Source organism: Colletotrichum chrysophilum, assembly GCF_026319265.1.
Source record: "Colletotrichum chrysophilum strain AFK26 chromosome Unknown scaffold_24, whole genome shotgun sequence".
NCBI classification, from domain to species: Eukaryota; Fungi; Ascomycota; class Sordariomycetes; order Glomerellales; family Glomerellaceae; genus Colletotrichum; species Colletotrichum chrysophilum.
The window spans coordinates 295,454-315,105 of NW_026517311.1; the positions used below are offsets into that span (position 1 = coordinate 295,454).

The window sequence follows — 19,652 nt, forward strand, 5'->3', positions numbered from 1 at the left end:
GTCCCGTGGCTTTTGTGGACCCCCAAGGCATGCGAAGGGATTGACTAGGTTGTCTCTTCACATGTTTCGGTGTCAATGACGGGACAATTATCTACTATGAATGTCACTCGAGGCCCATCTACCATGCTAGCCCAATCTCTCAATGCAAGCTCTCATCGTGAGCATGTGAGCGTGTGTTGACTTCCCCTCTCATCTACATCTGTATAATCTCGGTCAATTATCTCATCTAACTGCCCCAATCACTCTCAAGATATCTAACCAACCACTGAAATGCCCTCCCTCAGTGAGAAGCCCAAGACGGCCATCGTCGTCGGCGCCGGCGCCGGCGGCGTAGCTCTCGCCGCCCGCCTCGCCAAAGCAGGCTTCTCCGTTACCGTCGTCGAAAAGAACTCCTTCACCGGCGGCCGCTGCTCCCTCATGCACCACGAGGGCCACCGCTTCGACCAGGGGCCCTCCCTCTTCCTGCTCCCCCAGCTCTTCCACGAGACCTTCCGCGACCTCGACACCACCATGGCGGACGCTGGCGTCGACCTGCTGCGCTGCGAGACCAACTACAACATCTGGTTCCACGACGGCGAGCTCTTCCGCCACTCCTCCGACCTCGCCGCCATGAAGTCCCAGATCGAGCGCTGGGAGGGCAAGGACGGCTTCGAGCGCTACCTGCAGTGGTTGCGGGAGGCGCACACCCACTACGAGGTCTCGGTGCGCGAGGTGCTGCACAAGAACTTTAGCAAGCTTGTCAATCTGGCAAGGCCGCGGTTCGTGAGGCATGTGGTGTCGCTGCACCCGCTGGAGAGCATCTGGAGCAGAGCGAGCCGGTATTTCTGGACCGAGAGGTTGAGGAGGGTGTTTACCTTTGCTGTTATGTACATGGGCATGTCTCCGTTTGATGCGCCGGCGACGTACTCTCTGCTGCAGTACACCGAGTTTGCGGAGGGAATTTGGTATCCCCGCGGTGGCTTCCACTCGGTGGTCGCAGCGCTGGTTCGTATTGGTGAGAGTCTGGGGGTGAAATACCGTCTCAACACGCCGGTATCAAAGGTCTTGACAGACGGCCAGAAGGCGACTGGTGTCATTCTCGAATCAGGGGAATCACTCACAGCAGACGTCGTGGTCGTGAATGCCGACCTCGTCTACGCTTATGGCAACCTCCTCCCTCAAACTCCCACAATAACCAACTACTACGAGTCGCTGCAAAAGAGGGAGCCAAGCTGCAGCTCAATCTCCTTCTACTGGTGCCTTGACCGCAAGGTCCCCGAGCTGTCCACGCACAACATCTTCCTGGCGGAGCAGTACCAAGAGTCGTTCGACGCAATCTTCAAGCGTCACTCACTTCCCGATGAGCCCAGCTTCTATGTCAACGTCCCGAGCCGCGTGGATCCCTCCGCGGCGCCCGAGGGCAAGGACACCGTCATCGTCCTCGTGCCAATCGGCCATCTCTCACGCTCAAAGAACGACGACGGGCTGACGACGGATGAGAAGGACTGGGATTCCATCGTTTCCAAAGCCCGTTCCATGATTCTCTCAATCGTCAGCGAGCGCACAGGCTGCCCGAACATAGGCGACATGATCACCCATGAGATCGTTAACACGCCCCTGACGTGGGAGGATAAGTTCAACCTCGACAAGGGCGCAATTCTCGGCCTTAACCACGGCTTCTTCAACGTCTTGGCCTTCCGCCCGAAGACGCGTGCAGAGGGGCTGGAGAATGCTTACTTTGTGGGTGCTAGCACGCATCCCGGAACCGGTGTGCCTATTGTGCTGGCGGGAGCCAAGATTACGGCAGAGCAGATTCTAGATGACCGCAGGCTGGAGGTTCCATGGGCCCGGGGTTTCAACGGCATGTTGCAGCCGCAGTCGGCGTCACCGGGAAACAAGAAATTGGATACGGTGCGGTATGGTTTCCACTTTGGATCAGAGGAGGTAGCTATTCTGCTAATTGGGTTGTTCTTGGCAATTGGTTATTTTGTCATGTTGCCGACTGTTCAAAGCTACGTTTGCTAGAGATAGGGTGCTGAAAAGGGTTGGTTGATAGTCAACTTATTTGCCTTGACTATGTTAGGTCTGCCATCGTGTTAGGAAACGTCTCCGATCCTTCAGAATGCTAATTGACATGATCGAGGACACGCAGCGGCTGTGAAGTGTGGAGATGGTAATTGCTCACAGTCTTGGAAGACACAATCTGTACAAGACGCACAAGTGACAACAATACTTGTAGGCGAACCCACACATGTAGTACGGCATAATTTTCACACAATGGTCAACTCCTTGAACTTGATCCCCCGAGCTGCCAACCTTTCTGGAGTAAGACGAGGGTCGTATACTGACCATGGACTATCAGGTCCTTCTCTATAGTCAAAGAACCCATCGGCATCAGGCTCTGATCGCTCCCAGCCAGGGGGCAACTCCCCAAGACGAGGGTCTTCGATCTGCCTGCGACCGTTAGGGTCGGTGATGACCAATGCCATGTTACGAGTCCTTCTGAACCGCATATTCCATCCGTCCGGGAGTTGTCCAAGCAAAGCTTCGCGACGCATCACACTCGGCATGAAACACGGTCCTACGACTCTATATCTCCCGCCTCTAATAGGCCTTAGGATGATCGGAACGGCCTCCCCTAACAAAACATAAATTTCGTCTCCTATTTGGGCAGTTCCTACTGCTCGTGCGAACCTACCATCTGCAGTTGTCGCAAGTAAGTTGCCGCAGATGGCAAAATCTATAAAGTCACTCATCAAAAGCCTTTCGGTTCTTGGATTCCGAGGTTCTTTGGGAGAAAACCATTCGATACCGCGGAGTAGAACATCTTTCACCTCCGACAAAGTCCAGGTGGTATCGACATTGTTGCCTCGGATGTCACCTAGTGAAATCGTGCACACGAGCTCATCAACCCAAGCTTGGCTGAAAGGTTGAGTCCTGTTGTAAGATGCATCCCGGATCCAAGATTTGATGATTGCGAGGCAGGTGGTTGGTATAACCTTCTGCGGCATTACTGAAGATGAACATCGACTGATAGTGCCGCAATAGATACCAAGGGCTTTACATGAATCATCCGATAAGATATTGCGCTGGGGCTGGGAATGTAAGGCAACGTTCCCAGTACGCCAGTAATGAATTTGAGGGATTCGTTTCGCAAAGTCCGGCACCCAAGTAGGATGAGTCCAAGTGATATCATCCGCCGTATCGCATAAAGCGAAGGTCCCGGTGTTCATGGTTGATTGCATGTAATTTCGGGAAAATTCTGTATAAACGTCCCGATGGTCCTTATAGTAGTTGGGTTCGATCTGGAAATCTTTTCTATGAAGACCCAAGATGCCGTACATCTTGTCTCGTGGATCTAGACATTCGCATTCATTAACAAGATCGAGGGTCATAATGATGTGTCGGTTTTCACCGTAAGTGTACGTAGACCAAGCCTTGCTCAACAATCCGTCAAAATCTTGTCGTTTTTGCTCATTCAAGACTTCGAAATGGGGCAATCCAATATGCATTAGGTAGCCGGCGGCGCCGCAGTAGTCGTTCCAGGTGAATTCTTGCTTCCCTATCATGAAGATAGCAGCTCCTTTTGCGAGAATGATCTTTTGTTTCACCCAAAGCCTCTTGAACCAAGGCAGGTCAAAAAAGTCGTAGAGAGATTGCCAGTCCAGAAGTTGAAAGGGCATCGGTGCCCGACTGCGAGCGAGTAGTTCGGCGGTATCAGAACGCTGCTTACACGTGCGTGCGTCCAAGTCGTAGTAGAAAATGGATCCCAAGAACTTCGTCAACTGTACCGCTCTGTATAAACCGTCGGTTTCTCGCCCAAGCCAAACAACAACTCTTTTGGCGCGGCTGTAGATCTCCCCCATCCCCCGAACCTGGACTCCGCGCTCTTCGACGTCGTTCTGGTTGATGCATATGGCGTCGCACCAAATGGTACGAGTTTCGAATGGCTGTCGGAGATGCCGGAGGGCCGATTCCAGGTTTTGGCCGATTTTCAGAGTCTTGACTTCGGCTGAGCTGCTTTGACTGGAACACTCAAGGACACGGAATGACTTCGGATCGGTTTGGCTTCCCCAAACATATGAGAGGGCCTCGTAACTGAACTCGCAGTCCGGCTGATCAAGATGCTCATGAGAGATGTATCCTTGAAGTGGGGAGTCGAAGTCTCCAGGTAACAGGATGAGCATTCGACTTTCTTCTGAAGCCAGGGGCTTGTACTCGTATTCCGACTGGGCGAATGAGTTGATGGTTGATGGTGCTGGATGCAATACCAGACGTTGCTGAGGGGACTCGGGACATTTTCTCAGGCAGTTGCCCATATTCAAAGATCGATGAAAGCTTCCAAGGTTGGCAGTTTTGCTTTGAAATGCAACAACGAAGCAGGCACCACGGGCTGCTGGTGGACGGCGGGGTGGTTTGGTCTTCTTAAAGAAGGCAGCTGGTGGTCAGCAACACTCCACCGCCAGGCGCTTAGCCGCTTTGATTGGTCGAACGCCATGGAAATGCGATGATACTGTCGTGCAACCTGGGCTACTGAATTGGAGGCCCTCAGAGCCTTGTACTTTGCTGTGCTCTTGAACGGCACGTCGGAGGCATTCATTGGACGACATATCTGCAGGAAACGCGGAAGTAAACCGCAAAGCGGCGTTAGCGGCGAGCGTTTCTCCACACGGGGAATGCTTCTCTGCTAAGCCTCGCCCGACTAAATCCATTTCGAAGGAAGTCGGATATTCTAGAGACAGCTGAGTTGGAAGGACTGCCGCAATTCGTTCCAGCTTGACATTTCCCTCCCCACACGATGGGATTCAGGTGGCTCGGTGATCTGCGGATCAACTCAGGAGCTAACGGCTTCCACTCTTCCTTTGAAAATGTTGCAAACATTTGCGACTTGATGACCTAGTCTATGAAAGACCTCCTACGGTTGCTTTCCCGAAAGCGATTTTCCTTACTCAACAATTTGATATTCGATCCCCGAGGGGCTTACGGGACTAGGTGCGAGCTTTGAGAATTGCTCTGATAAATCGACTGGCAAATTCATGTCATCGCTCCCACCCACAAATTTCTGCCCAAAATCAGTCGTCTCAAGATGACACAAGGTACTAAGTCTTCTTTGAAATAGAGACGAAGTGAAGCTCGCTGCTCCCCTAATGTCATCGTAGAGGATCCTCGCCAGTCAGGAAAGATTTGTCGTAAGCGGGTACTTCTGGTTTCAGACCTTATAAAAGTTCTATGTTCAGCAATGAAATGCACTCGTCTTATGCACATGTTCCAATCTAAAGACCACATTCATTGGCCTTATACAATAAGAACGCAAAATATTGACAATCCTTATACGGTCAGTCAAGGGTCTTCAGCGGCCCAACCCATTGGAACGTTGGGTGTTGCCCTTCATCGTCGGACGGACGTCCCCTGAATGTTCAGCGACATACACGCACAAACCCTTGGATCTCTAATGGTAGACGCGAATGGTAGACTGAGAAGCCCAATCTGTGCCATCAGTCATACCTTCTGAATCTGCTGTACGTCACAGGATGCTGTGCAAATTGCTACTGCGATACAAGACACAGAAGGCTGCTGTATCGGTCTCAATATATAGCATACAGCCACCTTGCTGAAGCCTCCAATGGCATCAACGACGTTTTCTGATCGCTGCGTATATATCTGGGAGAATTCGCCAGAAGGCACGGGGTTCACACAAATCTTGCCGAGCACCATACCATCATGTTGCTTAGCCAGCTGTGCGCTCAGAACGGCAGCTTGAAGCCCACTGGCGAAGAGTATGAAGCCCTCAGTCGAGGCATTGCGAATCTGCCATCAGTTTTGTTGCTCATTCTCGACCTAGGTAGGATACATGGAAGAATCATCATATTCAGCAAGCCAAGTGTCACCCAACGACTCTTCGAGGATCTTCACCTCTACAACGACTGAAGCTGTGTGCCTCAGAGTGACTACACGAAAGGGAGTATACGCGAAATTGCCTGCAAACGCCCCGGGCAAACGTTTTCAAAGCTTCTTAAATATGTTCAAATCACAGTCCCCAAGTCTTTGGTCAGCATTAGCAGCGATGGCTAATCCTGCCGACATACATCCTTCACAGCTCAATTCCCTTACATAAGGTATTGTAACCTCTCGAATGCGAAGTCGCTCTTTCTGTCCTCAAGTACTAATAATGTGTGAGGGAAGAACAGTCAGAAGAATTGTTTCTGGCTTTGGAACCTCCCAGGTCGGAATAATGCCTTACACACTAAGGCCGTCATGTAAAGGGTCTCATACGCAGTCATCCGTCACATCTGTCAGTACCTGAGTTAACAGAGGGGAATACTAAAGCCTAGACGAAGATAGATGTAGACTTGATGAGCCTCCGCGTGAAGGCCAACGGGATCCTCCTCCATCAAAGTGCAGTTGCACCATACCGGAGCGCTGTACGACCATCAAACATTGCCTACTTCGCCCCCGTCATTGCATCGATCAAAAGGATCCGCAAAAAGTCCATCAATTGAAAAGATATAAGTTCTATGAGAAGCCCAACTCCGCGATGAACGTGACTCCCCATGTCTGAAGCCACCTTCTTACAGTGTTCATCACCTCTCTATCCCACAAAGACAACACACCCATCGTACACCACCCCTTGAACGGCCCCTCGAACGACCACCTCACAACTTGGCCTTCGGTTCGTCCTTCTCAGCATCTTCCTCCTGCTTCAATCTCACAACGCCCTACGCTCAAGTCAGCAATTTGTCACATCTCACACATCACCACGGAAATACTCACCTCCTGCACACAAGTAGCCAAAAGCGTCCCATCCCCCCCAAAAATCTTCTGCAACACCACTCCCCTGCCATCCCCGGCCCACGGACTCTCCATCTCCGTAAACATCCACTCATCCGCCCTCACCCTCCTCGGCTCATGGAAGTAAATACTATGATCCAAGCTCACCATCATGCCCAGATGCGGCCTCGTCTTCCAGTACTCCACCCCGCCCTCCGTGTTCCCCTCAAACTCGTTCAACCGCTCCACCTGCTCCCTCAACTCCGGCGGCAGCTCCTCAAACTCCTCCGGCTTGAACGGGAACCGCCACAACCTGTGAATCCGCCCCACCGTCCCGATGAAGTAGCTGTCCGACATGTACGCCAACGCATTCAGATGCGCCTGATGCCCTCCACTAACACTAATCTTCCCCCTTGCCCTCACCCAGTTCCGGCTCTTCATCTCATGCGGCGCCGGCTCCTCCCCATTCTCCCCCTTCGTCAGCGTCGTCTTCGCAGGCTTCCCATCCGGCCCGACCATCGAGATCCGATACGTCTGAAAAGGCGAGTGCGTGCTCCACTCCGGCTCGCCCCTCCAATCCGCCGGCGGCGCCCTCACCCCCGCCGGCAGCGGCGCCGCGTGCCGCACCTGCGTCTCCCCGCCCGCGCCCTCCTTCACAAACGACACCGTCGTCGTGAAGATGCACCGGCCCCGCTGCCGCGCCTGTACCGTCCGCGTGGCGAAGCTGCGCCCGTCGCGCACGCGCTCGACGTGGAACAAAATCGGTATCTCCGAGGACCCGGCCAGCAGGAAGTAGCAGTGGCACGAGTGCACGAAGAAGTCGTTCGGCACCGTCTTCTGCGCCGAGGCGAGGCACTGCGCGATCACGGCGCCGCCGAAGATGCCGCGCGCGCCGGGCGGGTGCCATGGCTGGCGCGTGTTGGTGAAGATGTCCTGCGTCGGCGTCAGTTGTCCGGTACCAGAGATGGAGGGGGGAAGTAGCGAACTCACCGGCCCCAGGACGCCCAGCTCCGTCACCTCCAGCACGTTCTCGATCGGGCTCTTGTTCGGGTCCTCCGGCGGAGGCCTCACAATCGTCGAACGCCCGGTTGCCATCTTGTGTGTGTTCCGTCTAAGTCTGGATTTGTATCGTTTGCTACCGCGCCGTCTGCCGTCTAGATCCCGAGTCTAAAACCGAACCTCGACGTGGCGTTTCGTGCCGTCTTGAAACGCCCCCTGAGAAACCAAGGCAAGCTCGCCTGTGACCGCTGTATGAGACTGAAAAAGGATGAATGAGATGCGACAATCGATAGGTGAGACCCGCGAACCTGGTTGACAAGTCACAGGGGTGGGTTAAAAGAGATGCAGCAAGGCGGTTCTTCCCCCCCTAATTATGTAGCATTCAGGGAACGAAAAAACTGCCGAGGTCCAAGGTGGGGAAATAAAACAAGGTTGTCACTGCCAGCACGACCGCGAGGTAAGGTACCCGCGAGCCGTGGCTTCGGTACGTACTTACCGGCGGCGTGCACCACCCCCGGTCCGGGATTCGGTGAGTGGAAAGGTAATCATTTAATCTCGTCGATCTCAGCCTGCTGTGCTGCATGCCCCGTCACCGTCCCGAGTCCCGACGGTATCACAAGCTTCTTGGCAGGTGGGCAGAAATGTTCCCCAGGTGTAGAACGCGGTTCCAACGTCTTCTTCGTTCGCACTCGGGAGCAGATGAGACGGCAGCACAAAACCTCCCATTCATGTGGCATATGTCCGTCCGAACACCAATCACAGAACAGCAAACTTTGCGAATGCGCATCTTCCAGAATTGTTGCCGAATGCGAGCGATTGCTTATTTCAATACCTGTAGTACTATCCACGATACACTAGTTGAACAACCATTCCCAAGCATGGTGGTTCACCATCCCACAGCGGCAGGATACCGGATGCCATACGGCTGCAACGTCTGCGACGGGGGTGCTGGCTGACGTTCGCCCTTCTTCTTTGGAACACTTTTCGGAACACTCTTTGGAACCCTCTGCGTGTTGCCACTCTACTGCGCATCTTCGTAGATGGGTTCCAATCCGTCCCAGGCGGCCTTGGGATCTCCCTCTGGTCCTGCCTTCTCTCTCTGCTCCCAGTACTTGCCATTGAACTTCCAGTACTCCTCGCCCGTGATCTCGCACGTCGTCTTTTCGAACCACGCGGGGTGGAACTCGATGCCATTCTCCTCGCGGTGTTTCCTGCGTGCACGTTGTGCCACCTCGAGGCGATCCTTCTCCTCAGCCGCATAGTCGTACTCGCCATCCTCCATGGCGCGCTGGTCTGGACGCAGACGCGAGTCGGTAGGCGCGATCCATGGCCGGAGCTTGTCGTCGATGTGGTTAAACGTAAGAACAAAGGGAGTGAGGTTAAATGGGATGTTGGGCGGGCGGGGGTTGGCCTGCCAGATGAGGAACGCCTTGTTCGGGTCATTGAGGCTACCCTTTCCAATGGACGCCGCATCGCCAGGGTCATCGACGTTGGCCTCGTATCCCGGTGAGAAGCGAGCGTACAGCTTGGAGTTCCATCTGCCTCCAATGCTGTATCGCACCCTGCCATCGGCGTCAAGCACCTTGCCAGTGACCTTATACGCGCTGGAAGCCTTCCAACCGCGTGGTACGAACTCCATCTGACATACCTCACCCGTCGTGTGGTTCTTCACTTCCATGGGGCCATAGTTGTCCAAAGTCGGGTTGCCGGTGATGATGCCAATGACAGACGATGTGACCTTCTTCCAGGTGTAGAGGTCTTCCTTGCCTCCAGCTGTAGGACGCAGCTTGAGGAACCACGTTCCCAGAGGGTTGGCGTCGAAGGACTTTCCGTAAAACTTGGTCTTGACAGCTGACTCTCCATAGTAGGTCCACTTAGGGGACTCGGCCCACGCGGCACCAACAGGCGGGTGATGGCTGACTTGTTCGATGAAGAAGCGGTAGTTCTTGTCCGGGCGGACGTATTCGAACGTCTCTCCGAGGAGGGGGTTGAAAGGCTTCGCGACACGCCCAATCGTCGATGCGTACTCACTAGCGGCAAATGCTGCCACGTAAAGCAGACGCTCAATCGAGTCTGAACGCTCCGCGGCTTGGTCCAGCAGGTCAACATACTCCATATCCTCACCGGCACGGTACAAGAGCGAGGTTGGCTCGTTGAAAGATACCGGCAGAGTCATCTTGGTCATGTCCTTTCCAATCATTGACTTGAGAATACCCTGGCTATTGTTAGTTGAGGTCACTATACTGCCATCAGTCTACTCACCCAAAGCGAAATCTTGGGCCGGTTATCGGCGTCCATCTTGAGTTTGGTTCTGATGCCATTCTCGTAGCCCTTGAACGAACTGCTAATATCCACGCCGCTAGAGACAACAAGCTGTTGTTGCTTTTCCTCCTGAGGAGACGTCACGGCCTCGGATGGCGGCAGCTCGCTGACTTCAACCTCTCCAGCATCAACAGCATCGAAGAACTCGTCCTCCTCTTCAGACTCCGAGTCAGAGAGAACGATTGCCGACTTCTTTCTATTGAGATTCCTCTCGGGTGACTTGGGCGCGACCGCGAGGTCATCGTCGGTTCCAACAGCTGCCTCAACATTCGTCGTGCCATCCACAGGCTCCTTCTGGTTAGCACCAGCAGGCGAATCGTTCATAACCTCGCGAAGGGCCCGCTTGGCGGCCTTGCGCCTCTGCTCGGCTTGGTCAACACGCTCCTCCAGGATCTCCTGCTCCTTGGCTACCTTGGCCATGCTCTCCTCCCACATGCGGCGCATGTCGGTTTCGCGCTCCAAGCGGTATTGCCAGTATGCGTCGCGGTCCTTTGAGATGCGCATGAGGTCTCCGACAAGCCCCGTCAGGCTCCTAACTGCGGCGTCGTATGTTGACAGCGCCTGCGCAACCTTTGCGTCGGACACCGTGGTGTTGGGATTCTTGGAGGCTTCAGCGAGCATGGCGGCGTTGACCGCTGAGATTGTGTCGAGCTGGAGCTTGGCGGACTGGGCCGTGATGTTGAAAGCGTCCTTGCTGACTGTGGGCTCCTCGCGACTACTGACATCCTCAAACTCATCATCATCGTCGTCATCGTCTGGGTTGTGGTGGCCGTTGCCAGCAGCCCGTGACATTCCCGCATCCGTGGCGGCGTCGGCGAATTCTTCGTCGTCGGCAATGGTGCTGGCCCCTGCAAATTCGCTCTTCGGTACCGACATCTTGGTGTGCGATTGGGATCTCGGGATTTGCACACTGCTTCTTCTCGTGTCGGCAACGCTGGCGCTTTCACTCGGCGCCTCGTTGATGGAAAGATCGGATGCCTTTCCGGCCTGTTCAGCCTTTGCTTGCCTCAGCAGCTCGGCACCACGGGCGCGCTGCCGTTCCTCCTCCTTGGCCTGATCCTTGGTCCATTGAATCGAGTTGTTCAGAGCCCAGAACCACCGCTTAGCCTCAACCTCGTGGTTGGCCTTCAAAGTGTACTTGACCGATGACTTCCCGATAATCTCGAACTTGGTCTTCTCGTCGGCGCTCATGTGTAGCTTGGCAATACGGGTGTTGATCGCACCACGGCAAGCGGAGCCAGCATCGTCCTGGTGCTTGTAGTAACTAAGTACGCCGTCTTCGAGGACGAACCATCGAAGCTGGTATCCCTTGCGGTAATTGGTCCACTTCTTCAGGTAGCCCTTCATCTCGCGAGCCTCGCGGCCTGCCACCGGATCTCCAGGGGCGGCAGTCCCGGCGCCCTGCGACGCTGCCTGGCCGAGGACGGCCTTCTCCTGGATACCCCTCTGGGCCGCTACAGCGGCAGGAGATCGCTTGAGCATTGCCCTCGTAACATCGTCCTTCGTAACATCCTGTGGCAGCTTGCCCTTGCGGTCTCTGCGGAAGGGGTCCGCGCCGTGGAGGAGAAGTACCTGGATCAACTGGGTATTCTTCTTCCGCGCAGCTTCGTGGAGGAGGGTGCCGCCAGCCTGGACAGTCGTGGGTTCGGTCGCGAATTCGGTGCTGTTGATATCGAGGATCTGCTTGAGGCGGGGTTCTTCAAGAACGTTCTCCAACGCCTTGTAGTCGTTTTGGGCAATCAGACTCTGGATCTGCCTGACCTTGTTCTCGGCAAACAGCGACCGCGAGAGCTGCAGCTGCTGGAAGATATCCGGGTTGCGAGCGACGTCGATGGGCAGCTGGGCTTTGTAGTTGGCGACAGCGTCGTTGATGTCCTTCTGCTCGAGCAGCAGCTTGACGACCTGGGTGCGGCCCTGGATGGCGGCGACATGCAGCGGGGTATTGCCGTCCTTGTCCCTCGCATTGACGTCGAGGATGCCCGCACCGTCGGACAGGACGTACTCGACAACCTGGAACTCGGCGCATTGGATCGCAAGGTGCAGGACGGTGGTGTCGTCGAGGCCGGGGCCGCTGAGGGTGCTGATGGAGGAGATGCTCGTTCTTGGGCCGCCCTCGGCGGTGTCCCGTATGGCCTTGGATATGGATGCCGTGTCGCCGCTCCGCAGGGCCTCGACGATGCGGAACTTGCGAACGGACTGCTCGAGGGAGACGCCCTTCTCGCTGCCGCCGACGCTGCTCATCTTGGTAGTCAAACCGGCGGGTGGGCTGTTGTGGGATGGGGTTCTTCCCATTGAGGGGGATGTTGTGGAAAGACGGGAGGCGGAGACGCCGCGGGGGGCGTTTTGGGCCATGGATATGTTTGTCTGGGATGTCGCTGCTGAGGTGGGCGACGTCAGCGGCGCACCTTCGTCCGAGTTGGAGGGATCTTCGTCGCCGCGGGAGTGGTTTCTTCGGAGGAGGGAGAGGGCGGCAGCCGACTTTGAGCGCTTGTGGGTGCTGGGGAAGTCAGTCGAGTGTCAGCCAGCTCTATGCATCCGCAAAGGGTGTTGCTGCGGCCCAGCGGACCGTAGGACGCGTGGAAGGTAGGTAGTGAGTGTATGCGGCGAGGGGAATGCTGCAGTTGTCTCACGGCGCGAGCCAGAGGACCGTCGAACGCATGCCAGCTGATGTAGGGTTCAGGGAGAGGGAAGGGGGTGGTGTTCTGGCTGTTGGAACCTAACTCACCTATCACCAGCTTCCGACATTTTGGAGAATGGCAGCGGCAGCGGCTGGCTGGACGTGGAGTGGCAGACTGGAGAAGCCAAGCTTCACAGGACAGCAGCGACACTGACAGACAGCAGCAGCAGCGGGCCCCAAAGGTTGATTCCCCACCTTTGCTCGTAAGATAGTATGAGTTTATATGTAAGTATGCAATGACAGTGGATGGAGCAACAGGCGAACAGGGAATGGCAGTTTATGCTCGGGGCAATTGCTGGGTTCTGATGCGTGCTGATAGGTCAGGGGAACGGATGAAGATGGGGGAGATGTGATTTGGGTATGCGGCGGCGGGGGGGGAAGCACAATTGTGAGACGGACGTGCTTCGGTCGGCGACAAGACCTCAGGGGGTGGGGAGGAGCAGACTGGAATACGTGTAATAAAAAGGAGAGGAGCTGAGCTGGGCTGGAACGCTGCAGGAAACGCAGCACCGTATGTACTCAGAGAGATTGAATGAAGCCCAGGCGGGAAGAAGAAAGGTCAGGTCAGGTCACAATCGAGGACGAGGTCGAGAAGGAGGAATAATTGTTGTTGCAGCTGCCAAGTTTTGCACGTCGCACGAGAGCGAGACCGAAATAGGCTCACTCAGTCATCACATCACAGTGGCTTCCATCAGAAGACCTCTTTCTCATGTGTATCCGTAAGGTACATTTACCTACTACACCCAAGGTAGGTAGTTGTTCGCCTTGCTGCATCAGAAGCTGGCAATGATGGGCGGGAACAGCACACACTAGAGAGCGGATATCTGTACGCTATTTTACATAGCCCCGTTCGAATCTGGCTTCGACGGACGCTTGGAACAGCGCCTATGTTCTTTAGCCTTCAGCGCCCGCCCCTCCTCCCTCCCTCCTTCCTTGCAGCAATCCAGAAATGACGTCCAGGTGGGGTCATCCCTCCGCCAATCATGGCCTTCCCTTTTCCTGAGGTTAGCTGTGAACAAGGACACGGAGTTTAGGCGACCCTCCCTCCTCCCCCCTCCCACTGGCCATTGCCCGTCCCGTGCAGCAGCTTCCTCCTCCTGCTGCAAGCAGGCACAGAACGCAGGCACTGGCAGGGCACAGAGACAGCGCCGTCGAAGCACACCATCCCATGAGGCACTTCGGTGACACGGCAGGAATCCCAACTTGTGCCTGTGGCGTTGGTTTGAGCCACACCATGCAATTGTCATGCTCCCCCCGATTTGGGAATACTAACAAAGTAGCAACCTGCAACGGACATTGATCGCCCTGACTAAGGTCGCACCAGGCAATGGCACGCTGCGGCGGGCTGTTACCCGGCGAACATGTCAACGTCACCGGCAGTGGCCATACCCAGGTTACCAGACTTGGGTACCCTGAGTAATTGCACCGTAAGGCAATAATGAGGTGCTACCTATCAGCCAACGACCGCCCCGATAAGAAACGCCAGAAGCTTCTATCAGCACGAACATCATAGCCCAAAACGCATCAAGGTCGACGCCATGTCACGAACTGACCACGCACCATTACTCGATATATCAGACGTAGCATAGTGCGTGCCTGGGATGAACACGGGCGCTGTGCGTACAAGCCATGTATTGCCTATTTAAGAGCTCAGACACCCAAAGAGCCCCAATGCCCTTATCCGGGCCCGACTCCGCGACCGAAAGCCCACCCTTTCATGTATCCAATGTCAATACATGAAGAATATTATATAAGCCATAAAACTGGTCCCGTCCAAACGTCGTCGGACCCGTATATGTAACATATTGAGACCGTACTCACACCTTACAAAAGAAATGCGGCGGCCACCGCGGCGAATCCCGCGAAGCCAACAACACCGACCTTGCCTGCGCCAGCTTGGACCGGCTTGGTCGTGATGGGAGTGGCCGTGGTAATGCCGGAAGTGGGCTTGTTGGGGGACCCGGTGCCCGTCGCCGGAATAGTGGAGTTGGACTTGCCGACCGCCGTGATGGGGACGATCAGCGTCGTCTTGAGCGTCGTGGTCGAGTCCTTGCCGCCGTTGTTTCCACCATTATTTCCACCGTTGTTGCCGCCATTGTTACCGCCGTTGTTGCTGGAGCAGTTGGCGCCAGTGCACTTGTCACTGCTGCCGCCGCCGGGGCTCGTGGTCTTGGGAGAAGCAGGGACGCTGACCGAGGGCTGGTTGTTGCCGCCCTGGCCACCCCCAGTGGTCTTGGGAACGTCCTTGTTGCCTCCCTGGCCAGGAGTCGTCTTGGGGCTGCTGCCGTTGTCCGTGGCCTTGGGCGTCTTGGAGACGCTACCCGTCTTGGAGTGCTTGTGAGACTCCTTTCCGGTCTTGGTGGATGCCTTATCATTGCCCTTGGTAGACGCCTTCGTCGTGGGAGTCGCGGCAGTGACGGGGCAGATGGTGGTGTACCACGGAACAACCTTGGTGGTGACTTGGCCAACGGGGCAGTTGGTGACGGTGGAGGCACACGAGGTAACCGTGTAGACGTTGGTCTTGTAAACGGTGCTGGTGGTGAACTGTGTGGTGGAAGGCGTGGCAGCGGCAGTGGAAACGGCGCTGACAGGGCAGACGGTCGTGTACAAGGCGATGGTGGCAGTGGTCACCTGGCCAACAGGGCAGTTGGTGATGGAAGAGGCACACGAGGTGACGGTGTAGACAGAGGTGGTGAACACGGTGCTGGTGGTCATGGCCTGCGACACGGTGAAGGTGTTCTGCGCAGGGACAGCGGTCGAACCAGTTCCAGTAGCCTTGTCGGAAACGAAACCAGTGACGCTGAGCGAGCCAGAGCCCGTGGCAACGGCCTTGGCAGTTCCGGTAGCAGAGTCGCTGCCGGATGCGCCGTTGGTATCAACCGGCGTAGGCAAAGGCAGGCCATCGGTGCCGGTGGCAACCGCAGTTGCAGTGGCAGAGCCAGCACCAGAAGCAGTTCCGCTGGCGCCAGAGCCGGTGGGGACGGCCTTCGCAGTTCCAGAGGCCGAGTTGCTTCCAGACGCGTTGTTGGTGTCAACAGGCGTGGGCAGAGGAAGGCCGTCAGTGCCAGTGGCAACCGCGGTGGCAGACGCGCCAGCGTTGGAGCCGCTCGCGGAGATATTGCTACCTCCAGTCGCAGCAGCAGAAGCGCTGCCAGAAGCTCCAGCAGAGATGCCACCAGAAGCTCCCGCGGAAGCTCCGCCAGTAGCAGCTGCAGAAGCACTACCGGTCTTGCTCGCCGTGCCGGAGGGGAAGCCATCGTTGTCTTCCTCGCAGACGTCCGTTGCCGAAGCAGAGGCGCTGGCACTGGCGCTGGCCGCAGCAGAAGCGGAAGCAGAGGCGGAAGCAGCGCCGCTGGCGGATCCAGCGACGGAAACGGTTGCTGAGTTGGCGACAGAGCCAGCAGCTGAGGCAGAGACACCGCTGGCAGGTCCAGAGACAGAGACGGTAGCAGAGTTAACGACAGAACCGGCATCAGAGACGGATCCCGAAACTGAGGCACCAGTGGCTGAAGCAGAACCCGATGCAGACGCAGCGCCGGTTGCAGACGCAGAAGCTGAGATGGTGGCCGAGTTGGAGCCAGTGTCGGAGACGGAGGCAGAGCCAGAGACGGAGGCCGAACCAGAGTCAGAAGCGGAAGCACTGGCAGCTGAGCCGGACGCCGAGGCGGATGCAGCGGCGCTCGCGGATCCAGAAACAGAAATGGTGGCCGAGTTGGAGCCAGCGTCAGAGATGGAGGCAGATCCAGAACCAGAGCCGGAGCCCGATGCCGAAGCGCTGTCGCTCGCGCTCGCACTGGCGGCAGCGGAACCGCTGTTGGCAGCAGAGCCAGAAGCAGAAGAAGAAGCAGAGGCAGAGGCAGAAGCGGCACCGCTGGCGGATGCAGAGACGGAGACGGTAGCCGAGTTGACCATGGGACCAGAATCTGAGGCAGATGCACTAGCACTTACGCTGGCCGCCGAAGCAGAAGCCGAGACGCTCGCGCTGTTGGAAGGAATCTCGTCGCAGCCGTACTTCAGGGCAGCAGCGATAGCAACGTGGAAAGCCTCGCCGCCGACGAGGTTCATGCCGCCGCGGGTGGCATCCCAGACGGAGACACCACCAAAGTGCGCCTTGGCCTTGACCTTGCAGATCAAGTCCTTGACGACGGAGGGAGCGACGTAACCAGCCCAGCCAGCGGCAGGGCTGGCCAGAACACCAAGGTACAGCTTGGCATCCTTGCTCTGCGATGTCTGGGAGATGACGGTCTCCCAGTCGTCGTAGTTGGGGGTATCGGAGATCTGGCAGCCGGGGTTGTTGAAGAACTGGATAAAGAGGGCATCGAACTTGACGGTGTAGATGAGCTCCTTCAGCTGGAACCACTGGTCGCCGGTAGGGCACTGGGGAGCGGCAGAGATGTAGTAGTTGCCGCAGCTGCGGAGCTTCTCAACCAGCGCGATGTAGGGCTTTTGGTCGACTGGAGCGTCGTCAGCATTCACAATTCAGGGGTAAGATGGGACAAGACCTTGACATACCGTACTTGAACTCAAAGTCGATGTCGAAACCGTCGACGGAGACGTGCTCCGTCAAGCTGATATCAAACGGACGAGGGCCAGTCCAGGTCGGGTCGTAGGGACCGAAAGTCTTGTGCAGGAGCTCTCCAAACTCGTGGCCAGCGGCTTCGCTATCGACGTCGTAGGGGCATCCGTTTCCGCCGGTCAGGGACGTGTCGCACTGGCCGCCGACACTCAGGAGCACCTTGATTCCCTTGCTCTGGCAGTACTTGATGTCCGTCTTGATGTAGTCGCAGTTGGTGATGAGCTTGGTGGTCAAGCCGGTCAGGGGGTTCTTGAAGAACACCTCGCCGCCGCAGTGGCCGGCGAAGTTGGTCCCCGGGTATCCGTTACCCCACTTCGGGCTGTAAGTGACGAAGGAGAGAGAAACGGAGGTGACGCCGGGGGCATCGCAGTAGTTCGCAAGCCTGTCGTCGGGAAGGCCGTACTGTCCCCAGTAGAGGTTCAGTCCGCCCAAGTAAGCCGAAGCAGATGTTGTGGTCTGGACTGAGCTGCTGTGGGCGATGGCCGGGCCGACGGCGGCGGCGGCAGCCAAGAAAGAGGCCTTGAAGTGCATCTTTGAGTGAGTGGTATTATTAGATTATTAAAGAGTGTGTATCCGTATGTATGGATAGCGATAGTAAGGCGGCCGAAGCCAAGGAAAGAATGTGGTGATGATCTGAGATCAACGAAAGGACGCAAACGAAAATGTCTGCACGGCTGGATCGCACGCCGACGTCTCTGGCTTTCTTGACAGGACAGAGATGGGGTTGAAGAAGCAAGAGACGGAATGCGAGAAGCAGAAGAAGACGTCCCCTTCATATTCTGGGTTGCTTGCCGTTGCCGGCGACATGACGGTAGAGTCACTAACTCCATCAGGAGACGGGTGGAAGAATATTGCTCAACGGCACCGGATCGTGTGCGGGCAGCATGGCCAGAGGCGCAGGGGATAATCTCCCCATGTGGACTACCACAGTTGGGGAGGGTGAGCAGCAGCGGAAAAGCGTGGAAGCCATGGACTCTGACCTTCGGCGCGGTGACGATGCGTGTTAGTGAGTGGGTGTGAAGACGACGGCGTGGTGGTGAGCGCAGTCTAGAGAAGTTGAGAAGACGACCTGAAGTGACGATGGCAGTTGACGGTGGAAAACTGTGAGACTCGAAAAGGCAAGCGCCGCCTCTAGTGGCGCGGTGGACCAGGCGGCGGACCACTGAGCAGGCTGCTAGCGGGAACAGGAACAGGACTAGCGCAGCTCAACCGGTGCGACGGGCTGGCGAAATAGGGGTCATCCTGGGCCACCCACTGGTCGCGCCCCCTGAATGGACGACCTAACCTTGGAAGCTACCTGTCACCGGCGCCAACGCAACCACGGCGTCGGGCCCCTGGGCAACCATTGACGACCCCCAAGCCGCCGTTCCGGTCTCTTTTGGTGTTTTTTGTTTCTTAAGCCCGGTAAGTGGAGAGATCGGATGAGGGGGACGTTTGCAAGGCAACCGTTCTGCCGTTGCAGTTGTAAGTCGAAGCTCGCTGTCATGGTGGTTGATGCCCTCTAGCAATTTCACCGAGACGAACAATCTTGGGTGTTGACTTTATCTCATTGCAACGCCTCGAAAGTCAAAAAGAAGAAGAATCGTGAGAGGTAAGCACTGGTTAACCCCACCTAACAAGATGCGAAGGAGTCTAGAAGTGATCAGCATCATCGAACCTACATCTGTCGATGGCTCCCAAGCCGGCTTGCTGAATACCGAGCTGGACACATGGTCTGAGAGACCGGAAAAGAACATGGCCTTTGGTCCGCAGCTCGCCGCCATAAACCATCAGAAGACACAAACCGTCTTGCCGTGGTCTTAGACGCTTTTTCGTGCGAACTTGGGAAAGAGGAAATGAGGTGGCGGCAAGCCGGCGGTACACGATCCGTCTCCTCGGGAAAGCTCACTCTCACTCTTCACAACCCATTCCACATTTGTCCCCCCCTCGCACGTTCACTATCCTCTCAGAACTAGTTGCGCCATCATGCTAATTCTTTCCATCACCTTAAACGCCAAGATCCCGGCCCAAACACTGCTATTTGCGTCATGAGCCGGCTTTTCCTGTTTCTCGTTCAGCTCCGCGAGCGAGGCACATCGGGACCTGTCGTCCTTCGCATGTTGACTACTGCCGAGGAAAAGAGGCGCTGCCGAATCAGGGGCAGAGAGGAACTAATTGACAGCGTCCATCGTTCCCCGGTCTGGTGTTCTGTTCCCGTGCCAAGCTGACTGGAGATGCCCCAGTCCAAGCCTTTTTTTCTTCCGCGCACCCATGCCGGATTCCACGTGGATGTTGTCGTTCTGGGCCTCATGATCTTCATCCTCTTAGTCGTGCAATCCAAACAGTCACTAT

The 19,652-nt window shown here is 56.2% G+C and overlaps 4 protein-coding genes across 4 annotated transcripts; 1 reads left to right on the forward strand and 3 right to left on the reverse strand.

Annotated features, from left to right (window-relative positions):
• Nucleotides 1–270: 270 nt before the first annotated feature.
• AL1 (phytoene dehydrogenase AL-1) lies at nucleotides 271–2,004 on the forward strand (the record flags this gene model as incomplete). Its single annotated transcript, XM_053177007.1, has 1 exon — nucleotides 271–2,004. The coding sequence occupies one exon, from the start codon at nucleotides 271–273 to the stop codon at nucleotides 2,002–2,004; it is 1,734 nt and encodes a 577-aa protein (XP_053039076.1).
• Nucleotides 2,005–6,632: 4,628 nt separating this feature from the next.
• COL26b_004127 (uncharacterized protein) lies at nucleotides 6,633–7,842 on the reverse strand (the record flags this gene model as incomplete). Its single annotated transcript, XM_053177008.1, has 2 exons — nucleotides 6,633–6,695; nucleotides 6,751–7,842. 2 exons carry the CDS (start codon nucleotides 7,840–7,842, stop codon nucleotides 6,633–6,635), a joined length of 1,155 nt encoding a protein of 384 aa, XP_053039077.1.
• Nucleotides 7,843–8,767: 925 nt separating this feature from the next.
• On the reverse strand, nucleotides 8,768–12,813 carry COL26b_004128 (uncharacterized protein; the record flags this gene model as incomplete). Its single annotated transcript, XM_053177009.1, has 3 exons — nucleotides 8,768–9,961; nucleotides 10,009–12,565; nucleotides 12,794–12,813. The coding sequence occupies 3 exons, from the start codon at nucleotides 12,811–12,813 to the stop codon at nucleotides 8,768–8,770; spliced, it is 3,771 nt and encodes a 1,256-aa protein (XP_053039078.1).
• Nucleotides 12,814–14,569: 1,756 nt separating this feature from the next.
• On the reverse strand, nucleotides 14,570–17,852 carry COL26b_004129 (uncharacterized protein; the record flags this gene model as incomplete). The annotated part of the gene is made up of 2 exons (XM_053177010.1): nucleotides 14,570–17,199; nucleotides 17,258–17,852. 2 exons carry the CDS (start codon nucleotides 17,850–17,852, stop codon nucleotides 14,570–14,572), a joined length of 3,225 nt encoding a protein of 1,074 aa, XP_053039079.1.
• Nucleotides 17,853–19,652: the final 1,800 nt, after the last annotated feature.